This window comes from Anomaloglossus baeobatrachus, chromosome 4 (assembly GCF_048569485.1).
Source record: "Anomaloglossus baeobatrachus isolate aAnoBae1 chromosome 4, aAnoBae1.hap1, whole genome shotgun sequence".
NCBI lineage: Eukaryota > Metazoa > Chordata > Amphibia > Anura > Aromobatidae > Anomaloglossus > Anomaloglossus baeobatrachus.
The window spans coordinates 279,885,728-279,912,675 of record NC_134356.1 but is presented as its reverse complement, the minus strand read 5'-3'; the positions used below and the strand labels follow the sequence as shown (position 1 = coordinate 279,912,675).

General features: G+C 46.6%; 1 protein-coding gene across 4 annotated transcripts in view; it reads right to left on the bottom strand.

Annotated features, from left to right (window-relative positions):
* Positions 1–26,948, bottom strand: part of FRS2 (fibroblast growth factor receptor substrate 2) — a 117,591-nt gene that overhangs the window by 10,511 nt on the left and 80,132 nt on the right. For all 4 annotated transcript variants that reach the window (XR_012753032.1, XR_012753031.1, XR_012753033.1 and 1 more), the window contains 2 exons: positions 17,840–17,931; positions 15,047–15,233 (listed from right to left, as the gene is read on the bottom strand). Coding sequence is in view for 1 of the 4 variants with exons in the window: in XM_075344878.1 (XP_075200993.1) it covers positions 15,047–15,233; positions 17,840–17,905 (253 nt within the window). In the remaining 3 variants the exon portion in view is untranslated. The remainder of the gene's footprint in view (positions 1–15,046; positions 15,234–17,839; positions 17,932–26,948) is intronic.

The window sequence follows — 26,948 nt, the reverse complement described above, 5'->3', positions numbered from 1 at the left end:
AGTGCAGTGCGAGAATGGAAATAGCCGGCTCGCCCCCCGCAGCTGAGGTCCGCTCGCACGGTCGGACCTCAGTCGCAGGGACACTAGCATGACACTCGGCTCTGTTTTACTGCCAGCGTGAGCCGAGTGTCATGCGAGGGGATCGCAGTAATCCCCATATGGCCTCAGCCGAATAGTTGCACTCTGCTAAAAACGGTAAGGTTGTGGAAGACAGTTTCCTATGACAGGTGATACACCATGGCAAGACTGAGCATAACAACAAGACATTAGGTAGTTATACTACAACTGCAAGGTCTCTCTCAGGCATAGATTTTAAAGAAGACTAGAGTGTCAAGATCTGCTTTTCAAGCTACTTTGAAAATGTACCAAGAAATCAGCAACGTTGAAGACCAGAGATGTAATAGTCTGCTAAGAAAGTGTGATGCCCCAGGGCTGTGGGGTACTCGGTCCCGGGCTGGTGGTGTGCAGTAGGGTCAGTCGTGGTCGTGGCCCAGTACTGTGGCCCTTGGGATGCTGTCCCCTCAGGAAAGAGGTTTTTGGTAAAATAAAAAAAGGGGAAAATAAAAGAAAATAATCAAAGAGTTCTCAACTACACCACTTGCTGTGTGCAGCCAGGTTAATTGGGGCCGCCGCTGCAGGTTTCTGCTGGGGCTGATGGAGTGATGCAGCCTGGATGTTTGGAGCCCTCCGCAAGCAGGGACAGGCCCCAGCAGTGAATGATGGGGATAGTAGTGGGGAACCATCTGTGTGAGTGCACGGCCGTTGAAATAGTCCACACCAGTATTGCAGTTTCAACTAGCCTTGTTTACTTTGGTACTTGAGCCCGCAGGTGCCGGTTTCAGGTGTATTGTTCTCCGTGCCAGCTGTGACCTGGGTTGGCTGTTCTCCGTGCACACTCATTGTGGTTGGACTCTCGTGGCCTGGAGCTACTTGGAAGTCCCTTTTCTTTCCTTGGCCCTAATGCAGGCAGCCTGGACTATTTAAGGGGTTCAGTCCCTGGTCAACTCTTTGTTGCTTGTGCTTTAGACTTTTTGGGTTGGCAATGGACCCTGGAGATCTTCTCGCCTGGCAGAGTTAACAGCTCACCATAAAGTGTCCCACTGTTCTAGGGTCTGCACCCCACCTTGTGGCTGAGTCCTGTGAGCCTTGGTTCCAGACTTCCACAGGCCTCCCATGGTTCCTGGATTTTTGCACTTCCACACGTAACCCACAGTGCCTGGAGTCCTGGTTCCGTACTCCACAGTCCCTCACAGCTCTCCGGTGGTTCTTCAGGTCAGTTTCTGTACTTTCCACTCTTTTCTCCTCACAACTCCTCTACTTCACTTCTCTCTCCTTCACTTCCTTACTCGACTGACTACTACTCCCAACCAGTCACTACTTCCTGCCAGCATCCAAACTGACCACTCGCCCCCTCCCCCTTCGCTGGGTCTCTCCCTACAGGCTGGGTGGCTAACATCTGGTTAGTGCCCTCCCCTTTTACCTGTTACTACGCAGTCTCCCAGTCTGGTGTTGGGGTTGTGTATGTGGCCTGAGGGTGCTGGTGTACTTGCTGGCACGGGTATTCCGGGATTTGGGTTTCCACGGGTTACATTTGTGGCACCTGGTACCGCAGGGGTGCTACATTAGCAGTGCAGAAGAAAGACACATTAAAGAAGTTGTCCAGTTACCAAAACTGATTTTTTTTTTTTCTGATAAATCTTGCTAATATGTGCCCCTCAACACATCTATTATGTTTTTTCAGCAAAATTACCTTTTATTGTGCACTAGCAGCACATGCTCATTGCTGGCTCCAGCTCTGATGGGGTTAATCTCTCCTCTGACTTCCTGTGTTCAGTTCCTACAAGTCCCAGAATTCTTTGTGGCTCTAGGGCGGTGTCTAGCTTATCTAACACACCCACTGTGTCTAATACACCCACTCTGCTCTCCGACCAAACCCTCCTCCCTGCCTCTTCCCAGTAGATGTGCACTGAGAGCAATCACAGAGACAGCAGCAGCTCTACACAGCCAGGGGAAGAAAGTGTGTGTGCGCGTATATACAGTGCATGTGTGTGCGTATATACAGTGTGTGTGCGTATATACAGTGTGTGTGTATATACAGTGTGTGTGTGAGTGTGTATGTGTGTGTGTGTATGTCATACTCACCTGTCTGCAGGGTCCCGGTGCCATGCCTGCTTCCAGCCCCTGTCTCGGTACCTCCGCTTCGGCTGTGTGCAGTCTCCCCGGGGCACGTACGAAGCTTTCAGGACCTGGCAGTGGATCACCTGATGCAGTCACCTGACGCATCAGCTGATCGATTCTCGTGGTGTCGCCTGCTTTTTCGCGCACGGCCAGCTATCAGCTGATCCTGCAGTCAGGGGACTTCATCAGCTGATTATCGGCAGCTCCTGCAGTGATGGGCCAGGATCAGACTCCGCTGCAGGAGCTGCCGGTAATCAGCACATAAGTGAGTATGTATTTATTTATTTTTTTTTTTCTACTGATGCATCAGCTGATTGTATAATCGGCTTTTATACAATCAGCTGATGTATGATGTGATTCACATCCTTTAACCTGACACATCATCTGATCGCTTTGCCTTCCAGCAAACCGATCAGATGATATTGGATCCGGATTGGACGGCGCGGGACCCTAACCCAGGATTACTGCGGAGGGGGGTTTATTTCAATAAAGATGGAGTCACTAATTGTGTTGTGTTTTATTTCTAATAAAAATATTTTTCTGTGTGTTGTGTTTTTTTTTTATCATTACTAGAAATTCATGGTGGCCATGTCTAATATTGGCGTGACACCATGAATTTCGGGCTTAGGGATAGCTGATAATATACAGCTAGCCCTAACTCCATTATTACCCAGCTAGCCACCCGGCATCAGGGCAGCTGGAAGAGTTGGATACAGCGCCAGAAGATGGCGCTTCTATAAAAGCGCCATTTTCTGGGGTGGCTGCGGACTGCAATTCGCAGTGGGGGTGCCCAGAAAGCTTGGGCACCCTTCACTGTGTATTCCAATCCCCAGCTGCCTAGTTGTACCCGGCTGGACACCAAAATAAGGCGAAGCTCACGTCATTTTTTTTTTTTAAATTATTTCATGAAATTCATGAATTAAAAAAAAAAAAAAAAAAGGGCTTCTCTATTTTTGGTTCCCAGCCGGGTACAAATAGGCAGCTGGGGGTTGGGGGCAGCCCGTACCTGCCTGCTGTACCCGGCTAGCATACAAAAATATGGCGAAGCCCATGTCAGTTTTTTTTTTCTTTTTGGGTAAAAAACTGCATACAGTCCTGGATGGAGGATGCTGAGCCTTGTAGTTCTGCAGCTGCTGTCTGCTCTCCTGCATACAATGGTGAATGGAGGATGCTGAGCCTTGTAGTCCTGCAGCTGCTGTCTGCTCTCCTGCATACACTAGTCAATGGAGGATGCTGAGCCTTGTAGTTCTGCAGCTGCTGTCTGCTCTCCTGCATACAATGAACATTTTGAATAAGGAAATGACATCAGACCTTTTTTTTTCTCATCAACAATCTTTAATGGCATTGTGCACTGATTAAAAACGCAGTGAGCAAAAACGCAGCAAAAAACGCACCAAATCGCGGCAAAAACGTGACATGCAGCACCGCAGATGACAGAGCAGAGCAAGTTGGTGACATGCTCTGCTCTGATACATAGTGTGCTGCATGTCACTGTATCCACTCTGGGACTTGTTGTGCAGGTGACCGGATGATAGATGTCACTAACTGTCTCCACTCTGTGACTTGTTGTGCAGGTGAGAGTGTATACAGTTGGTACTATGCAGCAGAAGTCACAGAGTGGGGCAGTTAGTGACATGTATCATCCGGTCACCTGCACAACAAGTCCCAGAGTGGAGACAGTTAGTGACATATAGCACACTATGTGTCAGAGCAGAGCATGTCACTGTCTCCACTCTGGGACTTGTTGTGCAGGTGACCGGATGCTACATGTCACCAACTGTCTCCACTCTGTGACTTGTGGTGAAGGTGACAGAGTGCAGACAGTTGGTCCCATGCAGCAGGACAGATGGCAGAGCACAGAGGTGACATGCCTGTCAGTGTCTTGCTGCTGGGAGGAGCAGATGATCACACTGCCCGACACCGGCCGCTCTCCTGACATCGCAGCAGAGCGGGCGGGTGGAGAGTGTGAGCACATACTTACGTGCAGGGGGGGGATTCAGCTGAAGAACCCCCCCCCCCTGTACTGCACAGTGGCGCCCCGTGCCTCACCATCTGCAGGACGCCGGCTCCACACTGATGTCCTCCGGCTCCTCCCCTCGATGCTGGGCTGTGATGTGCGGTAGTTACCGCCCACAGCCCTGTCACTCAGAGTTGTGCAGCCTCCTCTGATGTACCCGTCTTGTTTGAGAGCCCGGAAATGCCGGGACGTCAGAGGATGCTGGCGGCCACAGCTCCAGGGGGTCATGTGACCGGCACTGAGCGTGCAGGATAGCGCCGCTCAGTGCCAGAACTGGAAACAGAAGCCAATGGAGAAAACGCCTAGAAAGGTAAGTAGAACTCCTACAGAAAATAAAAAAAATGAGTGAACCACCCCTTTAAGCTTACTTTCCATTGAAATCAGATGATGTTCGGTAGTATATTCGGCTTAGAACTCGTAACAAGCAGAGCATCGCAGCTATACACATTTATAGCTCGGAGACGTCAGACCAGAAGTGGTCTTCATGGAAGATAAATGAAGAGTGATTCCACTATGCATAAAAACATATTAACTGGAGTGCAGAAAAATTGCATCAGGTGCTCTTGACTGATTAGTCAAAATATGAAAAAGTGGCTGTAACAGAAGGCAGCTAATTTGCCAAAGGGCTGGAGAGTGGTGCAATAATAAATGTCTGCAGGCAATAGTGATGTATCCTTGCAAGTTTGGGGTTGCATTTCAGCAAGTGAAGTTGGAATTAATGATAACTTCAATGCTGAGAAATAGAGGCAGACATTTATCCATCATGCAATACCATAATAGAAGTGTCTGATTGGCTCCAAATTTATTTTGCAGCAAGACAACTTGAAATATACAGGCAATGTCACTAACAACTTTCTTAAAGAAAACATGAATAACGAGTCCTGGAAGTGATGATATGGCCCCCACTGAGATCTGATCTCAACAATGAGTCTGTCTAGAGTTACATGAAGAGACAGAAGGATTCGTAGAAGTCTACAGAGATTTACTTCTCCAAGATGTTTGGAACAACCTCCATGCCCATCTAGCTGGGAGTCTGCATACTCGCGGCCACGTGAACGCCAATCCTGGTTCCGACACTGGGAATCCTCACAGCGCACAGTGTGTGCCATGTGAGGATTCACAAGTCTGCAGTCACACAGAGTGACTGCAAACTTGTGGATTTAGGCTTTGTGCGCACATGTGCACTCTGCACCGCACACAAAAGGGCCGCTTCAGAGCGCAGCTGAAAAGCTACGTTCTAAAGCGCCTGGTGCCTGCAGAATTCGTGCGCTCTGCATGCTGCCTCTCCCTATAGACAGCATGCAAAGCACACGAAAGAAGTGACATGTCACTCCTTAGAACGCAAGCTTTGGGCAGCAGCCGAATCGCTGCGTTCTAATACGCCACGTGCGCACGTCTCCTGCATAATCTTCATAGATTGTGCTGGGGACGCAGGACGCATGCAGTTACGCTACGGTGCAGAACGCAGCGTAACTGCATGCAATACGCACACGTGCGCACATAGCCTTAGACCAGACAATCAGTTTAATGCTTTGATGCCATTCTGAAGGCAAAAGGGAAATCACACAAAATAGTGACTGGATTTCTCTTTTGTTTTCACTTTATTTTTGACATTTAAAATGTAAATTATTAACACTTCTATTATTGAAAACATTCTTACTTTGCAGTATTTTTCCACACCTGTCTAAAGCTCGAAAGCTTCTTTGCACAGTACAAAGTATATAAACACACATTTTATTTTTTTTAAACCCTCCAACAAAGAGGGCGAAAAAAAGCAATTGCCCCCTTTGTACAGGCCTCTAGGAATGATGGCAGAGGAAAAGACAGATGGTACAAAGGAGGCATTGATGTTGATGTACATTCCCTCTTTGGACAGTAGAGGGAGCCCAACTTACCAGTACCAGCAGAGACAAGCAAGTGAGGTCCCAGCACTGGATTGCTCTTCCTTTTGCAAGCATTAAGTTAAAATTAACATTCATATTATCAATCTTGTTTTGTGGGACAGTAGTGACCGTGACTTTGATGCGGAGCATTAATAAAAGATTAAATATTTTTCTATTCTATAATCTACTTTTGCTAAAATATTATATATACACACACACAGTATATTACACCCTCATTTTTTTGTGTGAATATTTTACTATAACTTTTCAAGAGACAACACTGAAGATATGACACTTTGATACAATGTACAGTATTCTATCATTTTAGAATACTACCCTGCAGCCCAGTTTCTGAAGAGAGGACAATCATGCTCTGCTTCAGTATGTCACAGTACATGTTGGCATTCACGGTTCCCTCAATGAACTGTAGCTCCCCACAGCCGGTAGCACTCATGCAACACCAAACCATCACACTCCTACCACCATGCTTGACTGTAGGCAAGAAATGTCTTTGTACTCCTCACCTGGTTGCCGCCACACTCTTAACACCATCTGAACCAAATAAGTTTATCTTGGTCTCATCACACCACGGGACGTGGTTCCAGTAATCCATGTCATTAGTCTGCTTTTCTTCAGCAAACTGTTTGCAGGCTTTCTTGTGCATCATCTTTAGAAGAGGTTTCCTTCTGGGACAACAGTCATGCAGACCAATCTGATGCTGTAAGCAGCGTATGGTCTGAGCATTGACAGACTGACCACCCCATCCCTTTAACCTTTGCAGCAATGCTGCAAGGTCTATTTTGAAAAGACAACCTCTGGATATGACGCTGAGCATGTGTATTCAACTTTTTTGGTCAATGGCAAGGTCTGATCTGAGTAGAACCTGTCTTGTTAAACCACTTTATGGTCTTGGCCACTGTGCTCCAGCTCAGATTCAGTGTAATGGAAATCTTCTTATAACCTAAACCATCTTTAGGTGGATCAACAATTCTTTTCTTCAGATCCTCAGAATATTCTTTGCAATGAGGTGCTATGTTAAACTTCCAGTGAGGCCTCATTCACACGTCAGTATTTTTGAACAGTATTTCATCAGTATTTGTATGCCAAAACTATAAGTGTCTCCAAAACAGAGAACATGGGGTCAATCTTTCAAGTTATAGTTTTTACCTGTAAGTTCCTCGCCTGGCTTTAGCATACAAACCCTAATGAAACACTGATGCAAAATTACTGGAGGTGTGAATGAGGCCTGAGACAGAGTAAGCGAGAACACCAACGACTATGTTCACACAGTGCATCTTTTGATGCGTTTTTGAGGTCACAAAGATGCACCAAAATGCATGCATTTTCTTCCCCCAACAAAGTCTATGAGATTTTGATTTTTCTGTCCACACTATGCAGCTTTTTTTGTCTGCATCTTGGCTGCGTATTTGAAGATGCAGCCAAGATACAGCATATCAATTCTTTTTGCGTTTTTCTAGCATTTTTGAGCCCTCCAGTCAATAGATTTGACTTAAACGCATTGGGCAAAATGCAGTAAAAATACAGCAAAAACGCATGCGGTTTTTTTTTTATGCGTTTTTGCCGTAGGTGTGTTTTTTGTTGGCACAAATGCTGCATTTTGGTGGTTAGCAAAGATGCACTGTGTGAACATACCCAAACATACCTGCTCCCTAGTCAAACCTGAGACCTTGTAACACTAATGAGTCACATGACACAAGGAAGGCAAAACGGCTTATTGGGGTTAATTTAGCCATTTTCACTTAGGAGTGTACTCACGTTTGTTGTCAGCGGTTTACACATTAATGGCTGTGTGTTAAGTTATTTAACGGGCACACCAAATTTACACTGTTATACATGCTGTACCCTACTTTCCATTGTATCAAAGTGTCATGTTTTTTGTGTTGTCCCATGAAAAGCTATAATAAAATATTTACAAAACTGTCAGGGATGTACTCACTTTTTTTATATACTGTATTAGCAGAAAAATATGATTTGTTAGTGCATGTCCCAAGGTATAGAGCGAAGGGAGGTGAGGGAGAAAAAGGGAAGTGAGGGAGAGAAAAGACGCGGCGGGGGAGGGAGAGAAAAGACGCGGCGGGGGGGGGGGGGGAGAGAAAAGACGCGGCGGGGGAGGGAGAGAAAAGACGCGGCGGGGGAGGGAGAGAAAAGACGCGGCGGGGGAGGGAGAGAAAAGACGCGGCGGGGGAGGGAGAGAAAAGACGCGGCGGGGGAGGGAGAGAAAAGACGCGGCGGGGAGGGAGAGAAAAGACGCGGCGGGGGAGGGAGAGAAAAGACGCGGCGGGGGAGGGAGAGAAAAGACGCGGCGGGGGAGGGAGAGAAAAGACGCGGCGGGGGAGGGAGAGAAAAGACGCGGCGGGGGAGGGAGAGAAAAGACGCGGCGGGGGAGGGAGAGAAAAGACGCGGCGGGGGAGGGAGAGAAAAGACGCGGCGGGGGAGGGAGAGAAAAGACGCGGCGGGGGAGGGAGGGAAAAGACGCGGCGGGGGAGGGAGGGAAAAGACGCGGCGGGGGAGGGAGGGAAAAGACGCGGCGGGGGAGGGAGGGAAAAGACGCGGCGGGGGAGGGAGAGAAAAGACGCGGCGGGGGAGGGAGAGAAAAGACGCGGCGGGGGAGGGAGAGAAAAGACGCGGCGGGGGAGGGAGAGAAAAGACGCGGCGGGGGAGGGAGAGAAAAGACGCGGCGGGGGAGGGAGAGAAAAGACGCGGCGGGGGAGGGAGAGAAAAGACGCGGCGGGGGAGGGAGAGAAAAGACGCGGCGGGGGAGGGAGAGAAAAGACGCGGCGGGGGAGGGAGAGAAAAGACGCGGCGGGGGAGGGAGAGAAGACGCGGCGGGGGAGGGAGAGAAGACGCGGCGGGGGAGGGAGAGAAGACGCGGCGGGGGAGGGAGAGAAGACGCGGCGGGGGAGGGAGAGAAGACGCAGTCAGACGAATAATACTGAGCCAGTCAGTAACCTGAAGGCTAAAAAATGTTTTTTTATAGGCTCCAAGAGTAAGTACACTGCTTTTACTCCTTGCATCCGCCCTACAGGTGAGCATAATAAAAGGTGTTTTTTTTATTTTATACAGAGCGGCCTGGGCACTTATATAGAGTACTGTATGTTAGAGTTTCCTGGTGGTGGCTGCAGGTTATAAAAGGGATAATTTTGGTTACAGGCTCCCTTTAAAAGGGAAGGTATCGTCAAAAAAAAAAACTGAAAAAATGTAAAGTAATAATGGTTTTGTTTAAATATTTTTATTTTTTTTTTTTAATTGTGCAAAATATAAAAAAAAAAATTAAAAAGTTTGATATTTTCCACTGTTAAACACTAGGGGGAGCAGCTGCTGAAATCCTACAGAAATTCCACTGTATAAAAAGCTCAGATCACAGGCTGCCGTAAAGTGGGCGGAGTCTGCTCTCCTGTGTGTGATGGCACTCCTCCTAATCTGAGTGTTTACAACAGATAACAGAGAATGACATGTAAGGACACAATGCACAGCCAGTTTCCTGGTGACCAGAAATGTCTAAAGTGTCACCAAGGACACCAGGAGTATCACACAGGAGAGAATTAGATACACAGCACAGCAGACAGTATCACACAGGAGAGGATTAGATACACGGCTCAGCAGACAGTATCACACAGGATAGGATTAGATACACGGCTCAGCAGACAGTATCACACAGGATAGGATTAGATACACGGCTCAGCAGACAGTATCACACAGGATAGGATTAGATACACGGCTCAGCAGACAGTATCACACAGGATAGGATTAGATACACGGCTCAGCAGACAGTATCACACAGGATAGGATTAGATACACGGCTCAGCAGACAGTATCACACAGGATAGGATTAGATACACGGCTCAGCAGACAGTATCACACAGGATAGGATTAGATACACGGCTCAGCAGACAGTATCACACAGGAGAGGATTAGATACACAGCCGTGCAGACAGTATCACACAGGAGAGGATTAGACGCTGAATTTCAGGAAAGCAAAGTTTGATCAACTTAGAGAAGACCTTCGCCAAATTGATTGGGACAATGTCCTCAAAAATGGGAGCACAGAAAATAAGTGGGAAATTTTTAAATCAGTATTAAACACCCACTGCGAGCTAGCCATACCATACAGAAATAAAAGGGCTAGGAACAGGAGAAAACCAATGTGGCTTAATAAGGATGTAAAAGGGGCAATGAATAATAAGAAAAAGGCATTTAAAAAGCTAAAACAAGAAGGCAGCGAGGAAGCATTAAAAATATATAGAGAAAAAAATAAAATGTGTAAAAAACAAATATATTTAGCAAAAGTAGAAACTGAGAGACTCATTGCTAAGGAAAGCAAAACAAATCCCAAACTATTCTTTAATTATATAAACAGAAAAAAGATTAAAATTGATGGTGTTGGCCCTTTAAAGAATAATGAGGGTAAAATCATAGAAAGCGATGTGGGAAAAGCAAATGTTTTAAATACTTTTTTCTCAACTGTGTTCACACAGGAAAAGCATATGCCAGGGGAAATGCAGAGTGATCATGTAAATGCCCCATTAAGTATGACCTGCCTAACCCAGGAAGAAGTGCAGAACCGACTTAGTAACATTAAAATTGACAAATCACCAGGCCCTGATGGCATTCACCCTCGGGTATTAAGGGAGTTAAGTAATGTGATAGCCAGGCCTCTATTCCTTTTATTTAAAGACTCTATAGAAACTGGGTCTGTTCCACTGGATTGGCGGCTAGCAAATGTGGTACCAATATTCAAAAAAGGGTGCAAAAGGGAACCTGGAAACTATAGGCCGGTAAGCTTAACATCTGTTGTGGGTAAAATGTTTGAAGGGTTTTTAAGGGATACTATTATGGAATGTCTCAATGTTAATAACTGTTTAACTCCATATCAACATGGATTTATGAAGGATCGCTCCTGTCAAACTAACCTGATCAGCTTCTATGAGGATGTAAGCTCTCACATGGACCGAGGAGAATCATTGGATGTCATTTATCTCGACTTCGGTAAAGCATTTGACACTGTCCCACATAAAAGACTGCTAAGTAAAATGAGAAAGCTTGGGCTCGGGGAAAATGTGTGTAGATGGGTAGGTAGCTGGCTTAGTGGTAGAAAACAAAGAGTGGTTATTAATGGTGCATACTCAGATTGGGCCAGGGTTACTAGTGGGGTGCCACAGGGGTCTGTATTGGGCCCCCTACTATTTAATATATTTATTAATGATCTGGTGGATGGTTTACAGAGTAAAATATCAGTATTTGCAGATGATACAAAACTATGTAAGGTAGTTAACACAAAGGAGGACAGTTTGCAACTACAGATGGACTTGAGTAAATTGGAGAATTGGGCTGAAAAATGGCAAATGAGGTTTAACACAGATAAGTGTAAGGTTATGCACATGGGAAGGAGAAACAGATGCTACGATTACTTACTAAATGGGAAACTGCTGGGGAAATCAGACATGGAAAAAGACTTAGGCATCTTAGTGAATAAGAATCTAAATTGGAGTGCCCAGTGTCAGGCAGCAGCCACCAAAGCAAATAGGGTGATGGGATGCATTAGAAGAGGTCTGGGGGCACGAGATGAAAACATCATTCTCCCTCTGTACAAATCACTAGTCAGACCACACTTGGAGTATTGTGTGCAATTTTGGGCGCCGGTGCTGAAGAAAGACATTACTGAACTTGAAAGGGTTCAGAGGCGGGCTACTAAAATAATAAATGGAATGGGTGCATTACAATACACGGAAAGGTTATCAAAATTAGGTCTATTTACTCTAGAAAAGAGAAGACTTAGGGGAGACCTAATAAACATGTACAAATATATCAGAGGGCCATATAGAGATCTCTCCCATGATCTGTTTGTACCAAGGACTATGACAAGAACAAGGGGGCATTCTTTTCGATTGGAGGAAAGAAAATTCCTACATCAGCATAGAAGAGGGTTCTTCACGGTAAGAGCAGTGAGGCTCTGGAACTCTCTTCCTGAGGAAGTGGTGATGGCCAACTCACTGAATGAATTTAAGAGAGGAATGGATGCATTTCTTGTTAGCAAAAGTATAGAAGGTTATAAATAGCATAATCTTACAGGTAGATAGAAGAGCGACCAAGATTATTAGAGGAATGGGTGGGCTGCAATACCAAGACAGGTTATTAAACTTGGGGTTAGTTAGTTAGGAAAAACAAAGGCTTAGGGGGATCTAATCACAATGTATAAATATATGAGGGGACAGTACAGAGACCTTTCCAAAGATCTCTTTACACCTAGGCCTGCGACTGGAACACGGGGGCATCCGCTACGTCTTGAGGAAAGAATGTTTAATCATAATCACAGATGAGGACTCTTTACTGTACGAGCAGTGAGACTATGGAGCTCTCTGCCGTATGATGTTGTATTGAGGGATTCACAAGTAAAATTTAAGCAGAGCCTGATCGCATTAATTGAAAAATATAATATTACCAGTTATGTATATTGGATTTTATGACAGGGTGTTGATCCAGGGAACTAGTCTGATTGCCGTATGTGGAGTCAGGAAGGAATTTTTTTCCCCATTGGAGCTTATTTGACACATTGGGGTTTTTTTGCCTTCCTCTGGATCAACATGTTAGGCTACGGGTTGAACTAGATGGACTTAAAGTCTCCCTTCAACCTTAAAAACTATGAAAACTATGAAAGATACACGGCTCAGCAGACAGTATCACACAGGATAGGATTAGATACACAACCCTGCAGACAGTATCACCGGTACACACACAGGTACTCACATGCAGTGGGGTACACACACACACACACACACACACACACACACAATCACCCCTGATGGGGACCTTGTGCTATATACACACACAAACACACACACACACACACAGCAGCGGTGGGCAGAGTGGGGACTTGGGAGACGGGAGGGAGGGGAGTGTCATTGGAGACGGTAACGGCGGAAGGGAGGGGCGGCGTCAGTAGCTGGGGCAGAGCAGGGGCTGCGGAGAACAGAGGGATGGGATGTCATTGGAGACAGTAACGAGGGGAGGGGAGGCGGCCCGTACTCACAGATCCCGGCAGGTGACAGGGGTAAAGTGGAGCAAACAGCACACGCTGTGAGCTCCACAATAATGGCGCTGAACTCCTCCCTCTGCTGTGTCCTGGACAGCCCAGGGGGCGCGTCCAGGTCACAGCAGACGCCCACTGTAACGTACTTCATGGGTTCGGAGCCCGACTATCAGAGTCTATGCACAGGAGCTGCCATAAAGGAAGGAGTTACTGTCGTTACACAGACAGCAAATCCAGCATGGCAGCCCCCAGTGCCTCCAGTAAAATAAGAATTACAGAAAAACTAAATAAGCTGCGATTTTCATTTTGTATTAGAAATACTTGATTTCATAATCACTATTTTTAATACAAAAATAAAAAACTGCGATACCTTCCCTTTAAAGGGAACCAATCAGGCTGATTCTGTACATACCTGTAGTGGTCAGCTCGGATGTTTAGGTTTTGAGATCCAAAAAAGTAAAGTTTATAAAAATAGCTACTTAATGAGTGACAGCAGCAAAGGAGCAGATAATATATTCATAGTTATCCCCTCCCCCTGTTAGAATTTCATAAGTATTATACAAACTAATCACTTTGTCTCTTGCAGGACCTGTGTGAGGTCATACCCATGTGACCTGGTATCCAGCTTTGTTGGCTGAGGCCCCACCCCTTCTGGTCACATGGGTATGACCTCACACAGGTCCTGCAAGAGACAAAGTGAATCATTTGTATAATACTAAATGCTAATTCTAACAGGGGGAGGGGATAACTATGACTATATTATCTGCTCCAGTGCAATTGTCACTCATTAAGCAGCTATTTTTATAAACTTTACTTTTTTGGATTTCAAAACCTAAACATCCGAGCTGACCACTACAGGTAAGTATAGAATCAGCCTGATGGTGCCAGTATAGCACAGGCTTTACGTTATATACGAAAATCCTGGTGATTGGTTCCATTCAAAGGGAGGCTGTAACCAGGATTTTGCCTTATAACCTGCGGCCACCACCAGGAAGCTCTAACATACAGTATTCTAGCATACTGTATATAAGTGCCCAGGCCGCTCTGTGTAAAATAAAAAACATCTTTTATTATACTCACCTGTGGGGCGGTCAGTTCCCATGGGTGTCGCTGGTCTCAGTCCGGCACCTCATCTCTTCCTTCTATTGCCGTTCTCCTTCATAGCTCTGTGTGGTTGACACGTCTTACAAAATGTGCAGTACTGTACTACTGTAATGTACTGTAATGTGCAGGCATAGGGAATGGTCAAAGACCGCCCTTGCATGTGCACTAGAATACTTTAATCTGACCTCAGTAAGGCAGATCAAAGTGCACATGCACAGGAGCGCAATGGAGGTCTCTGTGTGGATGACGTAGGATGTGTCATCCATACGGGGCTGGGCAGGAGGATGGCGACTGCACAGGATAGAGGAGGCACCAAACCAGTGATGGCCACTGAACGCGACCGCCATGCAGATTAATATAATAAAGGTGTTTTCAACATTCTACAGAGCGGCCTGGGTACTTATATATACACACAGCATTCTAGAATACTGTATATAAGAGTTTACTGACTGATGCCGCAGCTTATAAAGGAAATTTATTGTGACAGGTTCCCTTTGATGAATAAAAAAACGTAATGCTTCTTTAACTTTTAGTTGCTTTAGAAGTTTATAAAGATTGCATTTTCAAGTCACTTAAAAGACTAACATTTTTTTATAAGAACATAACTTAGCGGTGTAAATATTAACCCATGCCCATCCACATGAAGGTGTGGGATGAAGAACAGATTACCCAATTTACAAGACGAAACAAAATGGGCAGATTTATTAGTTTACACAATGTAACCTAAATAGTCTTGAAAGGCATCAAACTTCGAATTAAGGATTCAATATAACAAGTTCACAAAAGGGTTGAAAAGTAATTGAGCCCATTACAAACCTTGTCCGGTCTGACATCGTCGGCCACTCTCAAAAGAGAATAGATTAGAATCGTATCCATATCGGCGTAGGCAAAGGTAAGGCCATTTAACAGAATCCCGCTTCCTTGTATACAAGATGAGCTCATTTTCTGTTAGCTCCATTACTCCAGTGCCCAGCTCATTACCATCATCATCCACATTAATAACCTGTGGGAAACAAGGAAACATCAGTCCTGCCTTCATTCACTACATCTCAAACACTGCCTAGGGCCATCTGGCATGGCCAAGCATGCATTGTACCACTTGTGCATTAACCAAATTAGTGTCCTCAACATGCCTGGTCAATGTTATCCGGCTGAGTAAGGGTATGTGCGCACTAGGCGTTTTTTTCACGCTGCGTTTTTATGTGCGTTTTTGTCTAAAAAACGCACCCGCGGCTAAAAAAACGCGGCAAAAACGCATGCGTTTTTGCCGCGATTTGGTGCGTTTTTTGCTGCGTTTTTGCTCACTGCGTTTTTAATCAGTGCACAATGCCATTAAAGATTGTTGATGAAAAAAAAAAAAAAAAAAAGGTCTGATGTCATTTCCTTCTTCAAAATGTTCATTGTATGCAGGAGAGCAGACAGCTGCAGAACTAGTGTATGCAGGAGAGCAGACAGCAGCTGCAGAACTACAAGTCTCAGCATCCTCCATTCACTAGTGTATGCAGGAGAGCAGACAGCAGCTGCAGAACTACAAGTCTCAGCATCCTCCATTCACTAGTGTATGCAGGAGAGCAGACAGCAGCTGCAGAACTACAAGTCTCAGCATCCTCCATTCACTAGTGTATGGAGGAGAGCAGACAGCAGCTGCAGAACTACAAGTCTCAGCATCCTCCATCCAGGACTGTATGCAGTTTTTTGCCCAAAAAGAAAAAAAAAATGACATGGGCTTCGCCATATTTTTGTATGCTAGCCGGGTACAGCAGGCAGGTACGGGCTGCCCCCAACCCCCAGCTGCCTATTTGTACCCGGCTGGGAACCAAAAATATAGAGAAGCCCTTTTTTTTTAATTATTTCATGAAATAATTAAAAAAAAAATGACGTGGGCTTCGCCTAATTTTTGAGTCCAGCCGGGTACAACTAGGCAGCTGGGGATTGGAATCCACAGTGCAGGGTGCCCATGCTTTCTGGGCACCCCCACTGCGAATTGCAGTCCGCAGCCACCCCAGAAAATGGCGCTTTCATAGAAGCGCCATCTTCTGGCGCTGTATCCAACTCTTCCAGCTGCCCTGAAGCCGGGTGGCTAGCTAGGTAATAATGGGGTTAGGGCTAGCTGTATAGCTGGCCCTAAGCCCGAAATTCATGGTGTCACGCCAAGATTAGACATGGCCACCATGAATTTCTAGTAATGATAAAAAAAAAACACAACACAGAGAAAAATATTTTTATTAGAAATAAAACACAACACAATTAGTGACTCCATCTTTATTGAAATAAACCCCCCTCCGCAGTAATCCTGGGTCAGGGTCCCGCGCCGTCCAATCCGGATCCAATATCATCTGATCGGTTTGCTGGAAGGCAAAGCGATCAGATGATGTGTCAGGATCAAGTGCCTGAATCCCATCACACATCAGCTGATTGTATAAAAGCCGATTATACAATCAGCTGATGCATCAGTAGAAAAAAAAAAAAAAAAAAAAAAATAATACTCACTTATGTGCTGTGGTGATTACCGGCAGCTCCTGGAGCGATCGATTAGACAGGAGTCTGATCCCGTCCGATCGCTGCCGGAGCTGCCGGTAATCAGCTGATGAAGTCCCCTGACGGCAGGATCAGCTGATAGCCGGCCGAGTGCGAAAAAGCCGGCGACACCGCGATTAGCTGATGCGTCAGGTGACTGCATCAGGTGATCCACCGCCAGGTCCTGCAAGCAAGGTCCTGCCCCGGGGAGACTGCACACAGCCAGAGCGGCGGGACCGGGAGGAGATGGGAGCGGGCATGGCACCGGGACCCTGCGGACAGGTGAGTATATGACATTTTTTTTTTTTTTCTACTGTTCATTTTGGTTTTCGCCGCTGCCTCCACCTCCCGCCCAGACATGGCGCCGCACGGAGCTGACATGCACAGGACGGGAGGTGGAGGCAGCGGTGACGGTACCGGGAGGATTCATGCTTCTGTGTTTACCAACAGAAGGAATCCTCTTCCTGTACACGTCACTATACTGCCCACCCCTTGCGTTTATAGCTGCGTTTTTAGTCATAGAAACGCGGCTATATGCGTTATTCATTGCGTTTTTAACATCTCATTGAATTCAATGAGTGAAAAACACAGTGGAAAACGCAGAAATAATTGACATGCTGCGTTTTTGTGGTCACCACAAAAACGCAGCTAAAAAAAACGCTGTGTGAGGACAGCACTTCTGAAAACCCATTGACATTGCTGGGGAAGCAATGTCACTGCGTTTTCAGCACAAAAACGCGGTAAAAAACGCCGCTAAAAACGCGGCAAAAACGCCTAGTGCGCACATAGCCTAACTGCTCAGAGACCAATAGAGCCTTGAGGCTTCTTTCGCAAGCAACATTTTTGTAAAGAGCGCCATAATATTCAGGTAATTTAGTGGCTGCCGTTTGTCTCCAAATTCCACATTACAATATAAAAACACTACAGACAATGCACTATGGTTTGTGGCTTTTTTATATTACCAGTCGTTTTGTACCCATCATAAATGAAGTAAAACACAAAATTGATGTTTTTGATTGATGTAAAATTTCAGAAATTTACCATCTCTAATTTGTGATTTACAATGATTGCATCATGTTAAAACACTATTACCTTAAACCGGTTTTGGTGGTTATCTGGGAAAGTTTCTTTATCTGGACAGCTACAACAGCTACCCATTGCTTCTTTAGAAGACCATGAGATCACTAGAAAGTAGAAAGTAACAAATTATTACAGATTATGCAATTATTTTGCACTATACGTTAATGCAGAAGAAAAATTGAACAGTCGTAGTCGCTAAAGGTTGCTTTACACGCAATGACATAGCTAACGAGATGTTGTTGGGGGTCACGGAATAAGTGACGCACATCCGGCCTCGTAAGCGACGTCGTTACTGTGACACATACGAGCGACCGCTAACGATGCAAAATACTCACCTAATCGTTGACACGTCGTTCATTTCCCAAATATCGTTGCTGGTGCTGGACGCATGTTGTTGCTCGTTCCTGAGGCAGCACACATCGCTACGTGTGACACCCCAGGAACGACGAACTACACCGTACCTGCGTCCTCCGGCAACGAGGTGGGAGTGACTTTCATGCGGCTGCTCTCCGCCCCTCCGCTTCTATTGGACGCCTTTATTGTACGCCTGCCGAGTGACATCGCTGGGACGCCGCACAAACCGCCTTAGAAAAGAGGCTGTTCGCCGCCCACAGCGACGTCACTAGGAAGGTAAGTCCGTGTGACGGGTACTAGTGATTTTGCCCGCCACAGGCAGCGGTTTGCCCGTGACGCACAAACGACGAGGCGGGTGCTTTCACGAGCAACATTGCTAGCGATGTTGCTGCGTGTAAAGCAGCCTTAAGGCTGTGTGCACGTTGCAATTTTATTGCGTTTATTGACTGCAGATTTGTCACAAACCTTTAAAAGGGAATAAAAAAAGTGAAAAAAAATTGCAGCACACATTTTGATTTGTATTTTGGATCAGATTCTCTTATTATAAATCAATGGGTGAGCAAAAAATGGATTTTATCCATATATCATGAGTTTTTCATAGATCCATTTCAATTTCATAGGTCTGCAAGGGTAAGACTGAAAAGTAAGAGGTGATTTTTATATACTTTTGAACACTTAAGAAAAATATTGAAAAAGTTTGTCAGCTACAGTTTTTCACAAACCCTGACTCGATAGGCCGAACGAGCCACATTTTTTTAAGAGCTTGAATTAAAAGGGAACCAAATAAACTGGAAGCAGCCGGGAGGATTAATGTTCTTTTCCTCCGCACAGCAGGGTTCACTGTGCAGGTTCAGACTGCTATTAACCTGCAGATTAACTTCACATCTACAAGTTAATAGCATTTTTCCAAGTGACAGGTTCCCTTTAAATGATTTAATCATAAACTTGGACTTTTCTAAACATTCTGCAGAAAGTTTAGGCTCTAGAATAAAGGAAAAGAACCTGCTAGTTAATGGTATCTGTTTTTCATGGCACAGAAGCAGAGAAAAGGAATTCCTCCCATACTCTTCTCAAGATGGTGCTCTAGTGCAGGGATGTTCCTTGGCTGATGGAAAAATTTAACATTGACGAAAGGAGATTATGGATTAATCCGAAATAAAAAAAAAGTCTGAAAGCTGCTACTGCACAATGGCAGCAAGTATGCTCCAGTGCCTGTACGGCATTCTGTGCATTTTGAAGAAAAGCTATGAGAATTTAGGCTATGTGCGCACGCTGCATCTTTGAGGTGACCACAAAGATGCATGATTTTGGGCCCCAAAAAAACCCCAACCCAAACGCTCTTTCGGCATGCATTTTTTTTGCCCAATGCGTTTTTCAAGTCAAGTGTATTGACAGAAAGGGCTCAAAAACGCTGGCAACAACGCAGAAAGAATTGACATGCGGCAGTGGTCACCTCAAAGACGCAGCCAAAAAAAACTGCAACGTGCGGTCAGGAAAACCGAACTCTAATAGACTTTGCTGGGGAAGGAAATTCATGCAGTTTTGGGACCAAAACTGCACCCAAAACTCGCACAAAAACGCAGCGTGCGCACAAGGCCTTAGACTTTACTCTCAAGAAACTTGACTACGAGGATCAAGGATGGTCAATATGTGTTGTTTTGAAAGGTGACAGCTCTGGGACACTTAAAGGGACTTAAATGTCAGGAGGTTTTTTTCTACATAATCTAAAGTCAGCATGATGTAAAGGGTTACCATGCAGCTTACAGCCAGCCATCTCTTATCTCAATGTGTGCTTTTGTTTACCTGCAATGTTAGATTAATCTATGTGCCCACAGTGCTTTATTTTCAGCACAAAGAAGGGAATTTTGTTTACTTACCGTAAATTCCTTTTCTTCTAGCTCCAATTGGGAGACCCAGACAATTGGGTGTATAGCTATTGCCTCCGGAGGCCACACAAAGTATTACACTCAAAAGTGTAAGGCCCCTCCCCTTCTGGCTATACACCCCCAGTGGGATCACTGGCTCATCAGTTTTAGTGCCAAAGCAAGAAGGAGGAAAGCCAATAACAGGTTTAAGGACCAATTCAATCCGAGGAACATCGGAGAACTGAAACCATTCCACATTAACAACATGTGTACCCGAAAAAAACGAAAAAACCCCCGAGAAAACAGGGCGGGTGCTGGGTCTCCCAATAGGAGCTAGAAGAAAAGGAATTTACGGTAAGTAAACAAAATTCCCTTCTTCTTTGTCGCTCCATTGGGAGACCCAGACAATTGGGATGTCCAAAAGCAATCCCTGGGTGGGTAAAAGAATACCTCATGATAGGGCCGTCAAACGGCCCTCTCCTACAGGTGGCCAACCGCCGCCTGAATGACTTATCTACCTAGGCTGGCGTCTGCCGAAGCGTAGGTATGCATCTGATAATGCCTGGTAAAAGTAAGTAGACTCGACCAGGTGGGTGCCTGACACACCTGCTGAGCCGTAGCCTGGTGCCGTAATGCCCAGGACGCACCCACGGCTCTGGTAGAATGGGCCTTCAGCCCTGAAGGAACCGGAAGCCCAGTAGAACTGTAGGTTTCAAGAATTGGTTCCTCGATCCTCCGAGCCAGGGTGGATCTGGAAGCTTGCGACTCTTTACGCCGACCAGCGACAAGGACAAAGAGTGCATCCGTGTAGAACCTGAGTGCTCTCACCAGATCCAACAGCTGCAAATCTTTCTGAAGTTGGTGGACTGGATGAGGACACAAAGAAGGTGAGGTGATATCTTGATTGAGATGAGAGTGGGATACCACCTTATGGAGAAATCCCGGAATCGGGCGCAGAACTACCTTGTCCTGGTAAAGGACCAGGAAGTAAGATTTGTATGAGAGCGTTACTAGCTCGAAAACTTCTCCTAAGAGCCGTGACCGTACTAGAGAGGCCACTTCCCGTGAAAGGTGGGAAAGGGAAAATCTTTCCTAGGCTCGAAAGGCGGCTTCTTAAGAGCAATTAGAACCTTGTTCAGATCCCAGGGCTCTAACGGCCGCTTGTACGGAGTGCTGAGAAGACAAACTCCCTGCAGGAACGTGCGTACCTGCGGAAGTCGTGCTAGGCATTTCTGAAAAAATACAGATAGCGCTGAGACTTGTCCCGAGAGGGAGCTGAGCGACAACCCATTTTCCAACCTAGATTGCAGGAAGGAAGGAAACATAGACGATGGAACCGGCTTGGGAGAAACCCCTTGAGCCGAGTACCCAGATAAGAATATCTTCCACATCCTGTGGTCAATCTTGGCGGACGTTGGTATCCTAGTCTGTCCCATGGTGGCAACCACGTCCTGAGATAATCCTGAAGACGCAAGGCTCCAGGACTCAATGCCACACCGTCAGGTTGAGGGTCGCAGAATTCAACTGGAAAAATGGAAAAATGGCCCTTGAGACAGCAAGTCTGATCGGTCTGGTAGTGCCTCCGATTGGCCCACCGTGAGGTACCACCGATTCGAGTACCACGTCATCCTCGGCCAATGGAGCGACGAGGATGGCGCGGCGGCAGTCGGGCCTGAACTTGCGCAGCACTCTGGGCAACAATGCCAGCGGCGTGACCCATAAGGTAGCTAGAACTGCGACCAATGCTGAACTAAGGCGTTCGCCGCCAGAGATCGAAGATTGTGAGACCGTGCCATGAAGCCGGGACGATGTTGTTGTGCCGTGACGCCATTAGGTCGACGTCCGGCATCTGTCAGCGGCGACAGATCTTGAGGAGACCATACGCCTGCGTCCATACCCTGGCGACTGAGGAAGTCTGCTTCCCAGTCTTCCCCTGGGATGTGAACTGAGGATACGGTGAATGCCGTGCCTTCCACCCACGTCAGAATCTGCCGGATTTCCTGGAAGGCTTGCCGGCTGCGTGTTCTTCCTTGGTGGTAAATGTATGCCACCGCTGTGGAGTTGTCCGATTGAATTCGGATTTGCTTGCTTTCCAGCCACTGCTGGAAGGCTAGTCGAGCAAGATACACTGCTCTGTTTTCCAGAACATTGATCTGAAGGTTGGATTATTTCTGAGTCCAAGTACCTTGAGCCCTGTGGTGGAGAAAAACTGCTCCCCACCCTGATAGACTCACGTCTGTCGTAACTACCACCCAGGATGGGAGTAGGAAGGACCTTGGGAAGTACATGAGGCGTCTCAATGTGTGCGACTGGTCCTTAAAGGAGAGATTGTAGCCTTGTCTGTAGTGAACGCTGTTGATTTAGCGTAAGCTTCACTATCGCTGAGAGAGTATGAAACTCCATGCCTAGATATGGTAGCGATTGGGTCAGGGTCGGATCTGACATTGAAAGTTGATGATCCACCCAAAACTCTGGAGAGTCTCCAGCGCAACATACGGGCAGTGTTCCCTAAGAGGGTGCCTTGACCAGGAAATCGTCCAAATACGGGATCACAGAGTGACCTTGAGAGTGCAGAACTGTCACTACTGCTGCCATGAACTTGGCGAAGACCCGTGGGGCTGTCGCCAGCAGGAAGGAAGAGTTACGAACAGAAGGTGTTCGTTTCCTATAACGAAGCGCAGAAACGCTGGTGCTCTGGATCAATCGGCACGTGGAGATAAGCATCCTGTCTATTGATGCTAGGAAACCTCCTTGGGACATTGAGGCGATGACGGAGCGGAGTATTCCATCCAGAACCGCCTGGTGCTCACGAGCTTGTTGAGCCGTTTTAGATCCAGAACGGGACGGAACGACCCGTCCTTTTTTGGCACCCGAAATAAATTGGGGCAAAAACCGTGACCTTGGTCCTGAAGAGAAACGTAGTCACCACTCCTTCTGCCTATAAAGTGCCCATCGTTTGCAGAAGCGCAACGGCTCGGCCGGGAGGTGGAGAAGTTCTGAAGAATCGAGTTGGAGGACGAACTAAACTCTATCCTGTACCCGTGAGACAGAATGTCTCTCCCCCAACGGCCATTGACCTATGGCAGTTAAATATCGCCAAGGCGGGAGAGCCTGCTACCGAGCGCGGATGCGAAGAGAGGAGGCTGCAAGTCCTGAGGAAGCCGCCTTGGAAGCGGGTTTTCAGACTGTCTGTTTTGGGCGTGACTGAGCCCGCCACGAATCTGAGCTCCTCTGATCTTTTTGAGTCCTTTTGGACGAGGGGACCCCTGCTCTGTTGGGGTTTGTTTTGTCTGGGCTGAGGTAAGGATGAATCTTTACCCTTGGAGTGTTTAATGATTTCATCCAAACGCCCACCAAACAGTCGTTCCGCAGAAAAAAACAAACTGGTTAAGCACTTTTTTGGAAGCAAAATCTGCCTTCCATTCACTTAACGACCAGGGTCTGCGTAAAAACACGGAGTGAGCGGACGCCTCTGTCGTACGGCTCGTAGAGTGTAGGACAGGCGTAATCGCGTAAGACGCAAATGCAAACATTTGAGAGGTTAAGGATGCCACCTGCGGTACAGATGTACGTGTGACTGTGTCCATCTGTGTAAGACAAGCTGAAATGGCTTGGAGTGCCTCTATGGCTGCGAATGCTGGAGCCAACGGCGCGCCTACAGCCTCATAGGTGGATTTCGACCAGAGATCCATCTGTCTGTCAGCGGCATCTGTAGGTGGAACCCCATCTTCCACTGCAATTATGGATCTAGCCACAAGCCTGGAGAGTGGAGGATGTCCCTTGGGACACTGGGTCCAGCCCTTGACCACGTCAGGGGCAGGGATAACGTGTATCTTAAGCCGCTTGGAGAAGCGCTTATCTGGATAAGCGTGGTGTTTTTGGACTATCTCTCTGAAGGCAGAGTGGTCCAGAAAAATACCTAATTTACGCTTGGGATACCTGAAATAGAATTTCTCCTGCCGTACAGCTGGCTCCTTCACAGGAGGAGCTGAGGGAGAAATGACCAACATTCTATTGATGGACGCTATAAGATAATACACTATGGCGTCCCCATCAGGTGTACCGAGATTGAGAGCGGTCTCAGGATAAGACTCCTGAGCAGCTATCTCCGCTTCAGCACCCAGAGAGTCCACCTGCGGGACCCTGACCAGTGCGATGAAACTGAGGGCCGCTCAGCGAGCCCGCTTAGGCTGTCTGGGACTGTCGTCCGTGTCAGAGCCGTGACTCTGGGATGCACGTGACCCCCCCGGAGCTGTAATTGTTCACACTGAGGGGGACCATGGATCAATGATTCAACAGTGCTCATGGTGTGAGAGACTTGTCTGGACTGCAAGGCTTCTAGTATCACAGCCATAGTCTCAGAAAATCTGTCAGTAAACACTGCAGACTTCATCCCCAGCCTCTGGATCATTAGCAGAGACTCCGGCTGAGTTGCATACAATGGGGGTGTATGTAACCTGCCGGCCATATAGCCGTACCTGCTGTACCGGCTGCATGGAAAACATGTGCTTCTGCACCTCTGTTTTCCACAGACAGTATGCTGTAATCTCCTCCGCACAATAAGGAGGATATATACAAAAGTACGACCAAAACAGTGCAATGCATAGCGTAGAAGCATATATCTCAATGCACTTCGGCACTAGTGGGGTTAGCACCACAAGTGCTGATTAACGCCTGCTCACAGCGATTGTGTGAACCTCAGAATCCCTGTCAGGGTGTTCCCACACTTGTCTGTTTTATCGCTATAGAAAGAACTGACAATAATGGCTGCCGGCGTCCTGTGTTAGAGAAGGAAGCCGTGGGCGTGCTTGAGAAAGTGCGGGAATCCGGTTTCACAGTGCACACAGTGAGAGGGGTGGAGTATGCAAAACATACTCCAGCTCTCCGGGCTGCCGTGATGTGCAGCGTCACGCCCCTACCCTGACTGGCAGGCCTGTGGGCGTTAACGAACGAACTAGGCCGCAAAAGCCGGGGACTCGATTTATAAGCGCGGCCGCCGTAAAAGCGCGGCCAGCGCGGAAGTCCCCGGCGCACCACAAGTCCCAGCCGCGTCGCAGTCCCAGCGGCCGGCGCAACCGTTCTACATAAGTCTGCCCACTCAGCTAAGCTGAAGTGAGACAATGGCACAAGCGCAGCAGCGCTGATGTCCCCGGCGCACTAACACACCCAGCAATGCTGCGGTGTGCGTGCGAAATGCACGGGGACACAGAGTACCTTGAGGAAGCAGGGCCATGTCCCTGATGTACTCCGCTCCATATCCAGCGTCTTCTCCAGGGGCTGCAGATGGAGCACGGTCTCAGTGCCTGGAGACCGTTAAAATCCCACTTCGCCCAGAGCCCTGTAACAGGGATGGGGAAGGAATCAGCATGTGGGCTCCAGCCTCCGTACCCGCAATGGGTACCTCAACCTTAACAAACACCTCCGACATAAAGTGGGGTGAGAAGGGAGCATGCTGGGGGCCCTAGTATGGGCCCTCTTTTCTTCCATCCGACATAGTCAGCAGCTGCTGCTGACTAAACAGTGGAGCTATGTGTGGATGTCTGACCTCCTTGCACAAAGCATGAAAACTGATGAGCCAGTGATCCCACTGGGGGTGTATAGCCAGAAGGGGAGGGGCCTTACACTTTTGAGTGTAATACTTTGTGTGGCCTCCGGAGGCAATAGCTATACACCCAATTGTCTGGGTCTCCCAATGGAGCGACAAAGAAAAAAGCATGTCTTGGAAGGAAAAAAAAGCTGTTTTTTTGTGCTTTTTTTCATGCTTTCATGCTTCTTATCTATTGAGATGGGGGGGGGAGAAGCAGGAAAAAAACAAACAATTGGCATGCTGATTCTTTTTTCAGCAACAAAAAAAGCAATGGAAAAAGAAGCAGCGTGTGCACAGCAAATCAGAATTCTCATAGACTTTGCTGGTTGCATTTTCCTTGCTTTTTATTGATTAAAAAAGCAAGGATAAAAGCATGAAAAAAGCCCTGTGGGCACAAGGCATTAGCCTCTTAGCTTGATCTGAGCAGCTGACTCCACCCCCCTTCTGTGATTATGAGCTTCTGTCTATGGAAATGTACACCGAAAGCCTGGTTTGGGTGAGGACAACTGCCAGTGCTCTGCTACATGATAAAAATATCTTTCACTTTGTCAGAATGGCTGCAGCCAGTAATCAAGTGATACATCATTAGATTCAGAATCTCCTTGCCTACATCATGCTGTTCTCAGATGAGGTAGGAAAAACCCGCTGACAGATTCCCTTTAAAGTACCTGTGTACCACGTTTTGGGGACATTCCAAAGCAAAACTGAAGGAAGACATTTTTTGTGGGTCTGGATATTCAGAAAATCATGAAGGTCAAAGTACGAAACAAAAATGAAAGTTGTCAAGAAAAGGGCTTGGGATTCTTTTAAAGAAGTCGTGAATAAATGTCTAGGTTACTACAAAGACGAAAATGTAAGCCCATCATGTAGAATATGCTGAAACATTTCAAAGCCTTGGGTTGTCTGCTGAATTTGCAGTAACATTTTTTTACATTCCCAGTTGGACTACTTTCCTGAAAACCTTAGTGCTGTTAGTGAAGAGCAAGAAGAAAGATTTCATCAGGATATCAAGGAGATAGAATGACGATACGAAGGTAGATGTAACGCGAACATGATGGAGGACGACTGCTGGATGCTTCACAGAGAAGATCCGCAGGCCTTATATAAGAGGAAAGGTATCAAGAGACGCTTTGACGAGAAAAGGAAAAGGTGCAAGAATTCATTTCCAATAAAGTTGCAGAAAGAATATTCAATATATATATATATATATATATATATATATATATATATATATATATATATATATATATATATATATATATATATATATATATATATATATATATATATATATATATATATATATATACACACA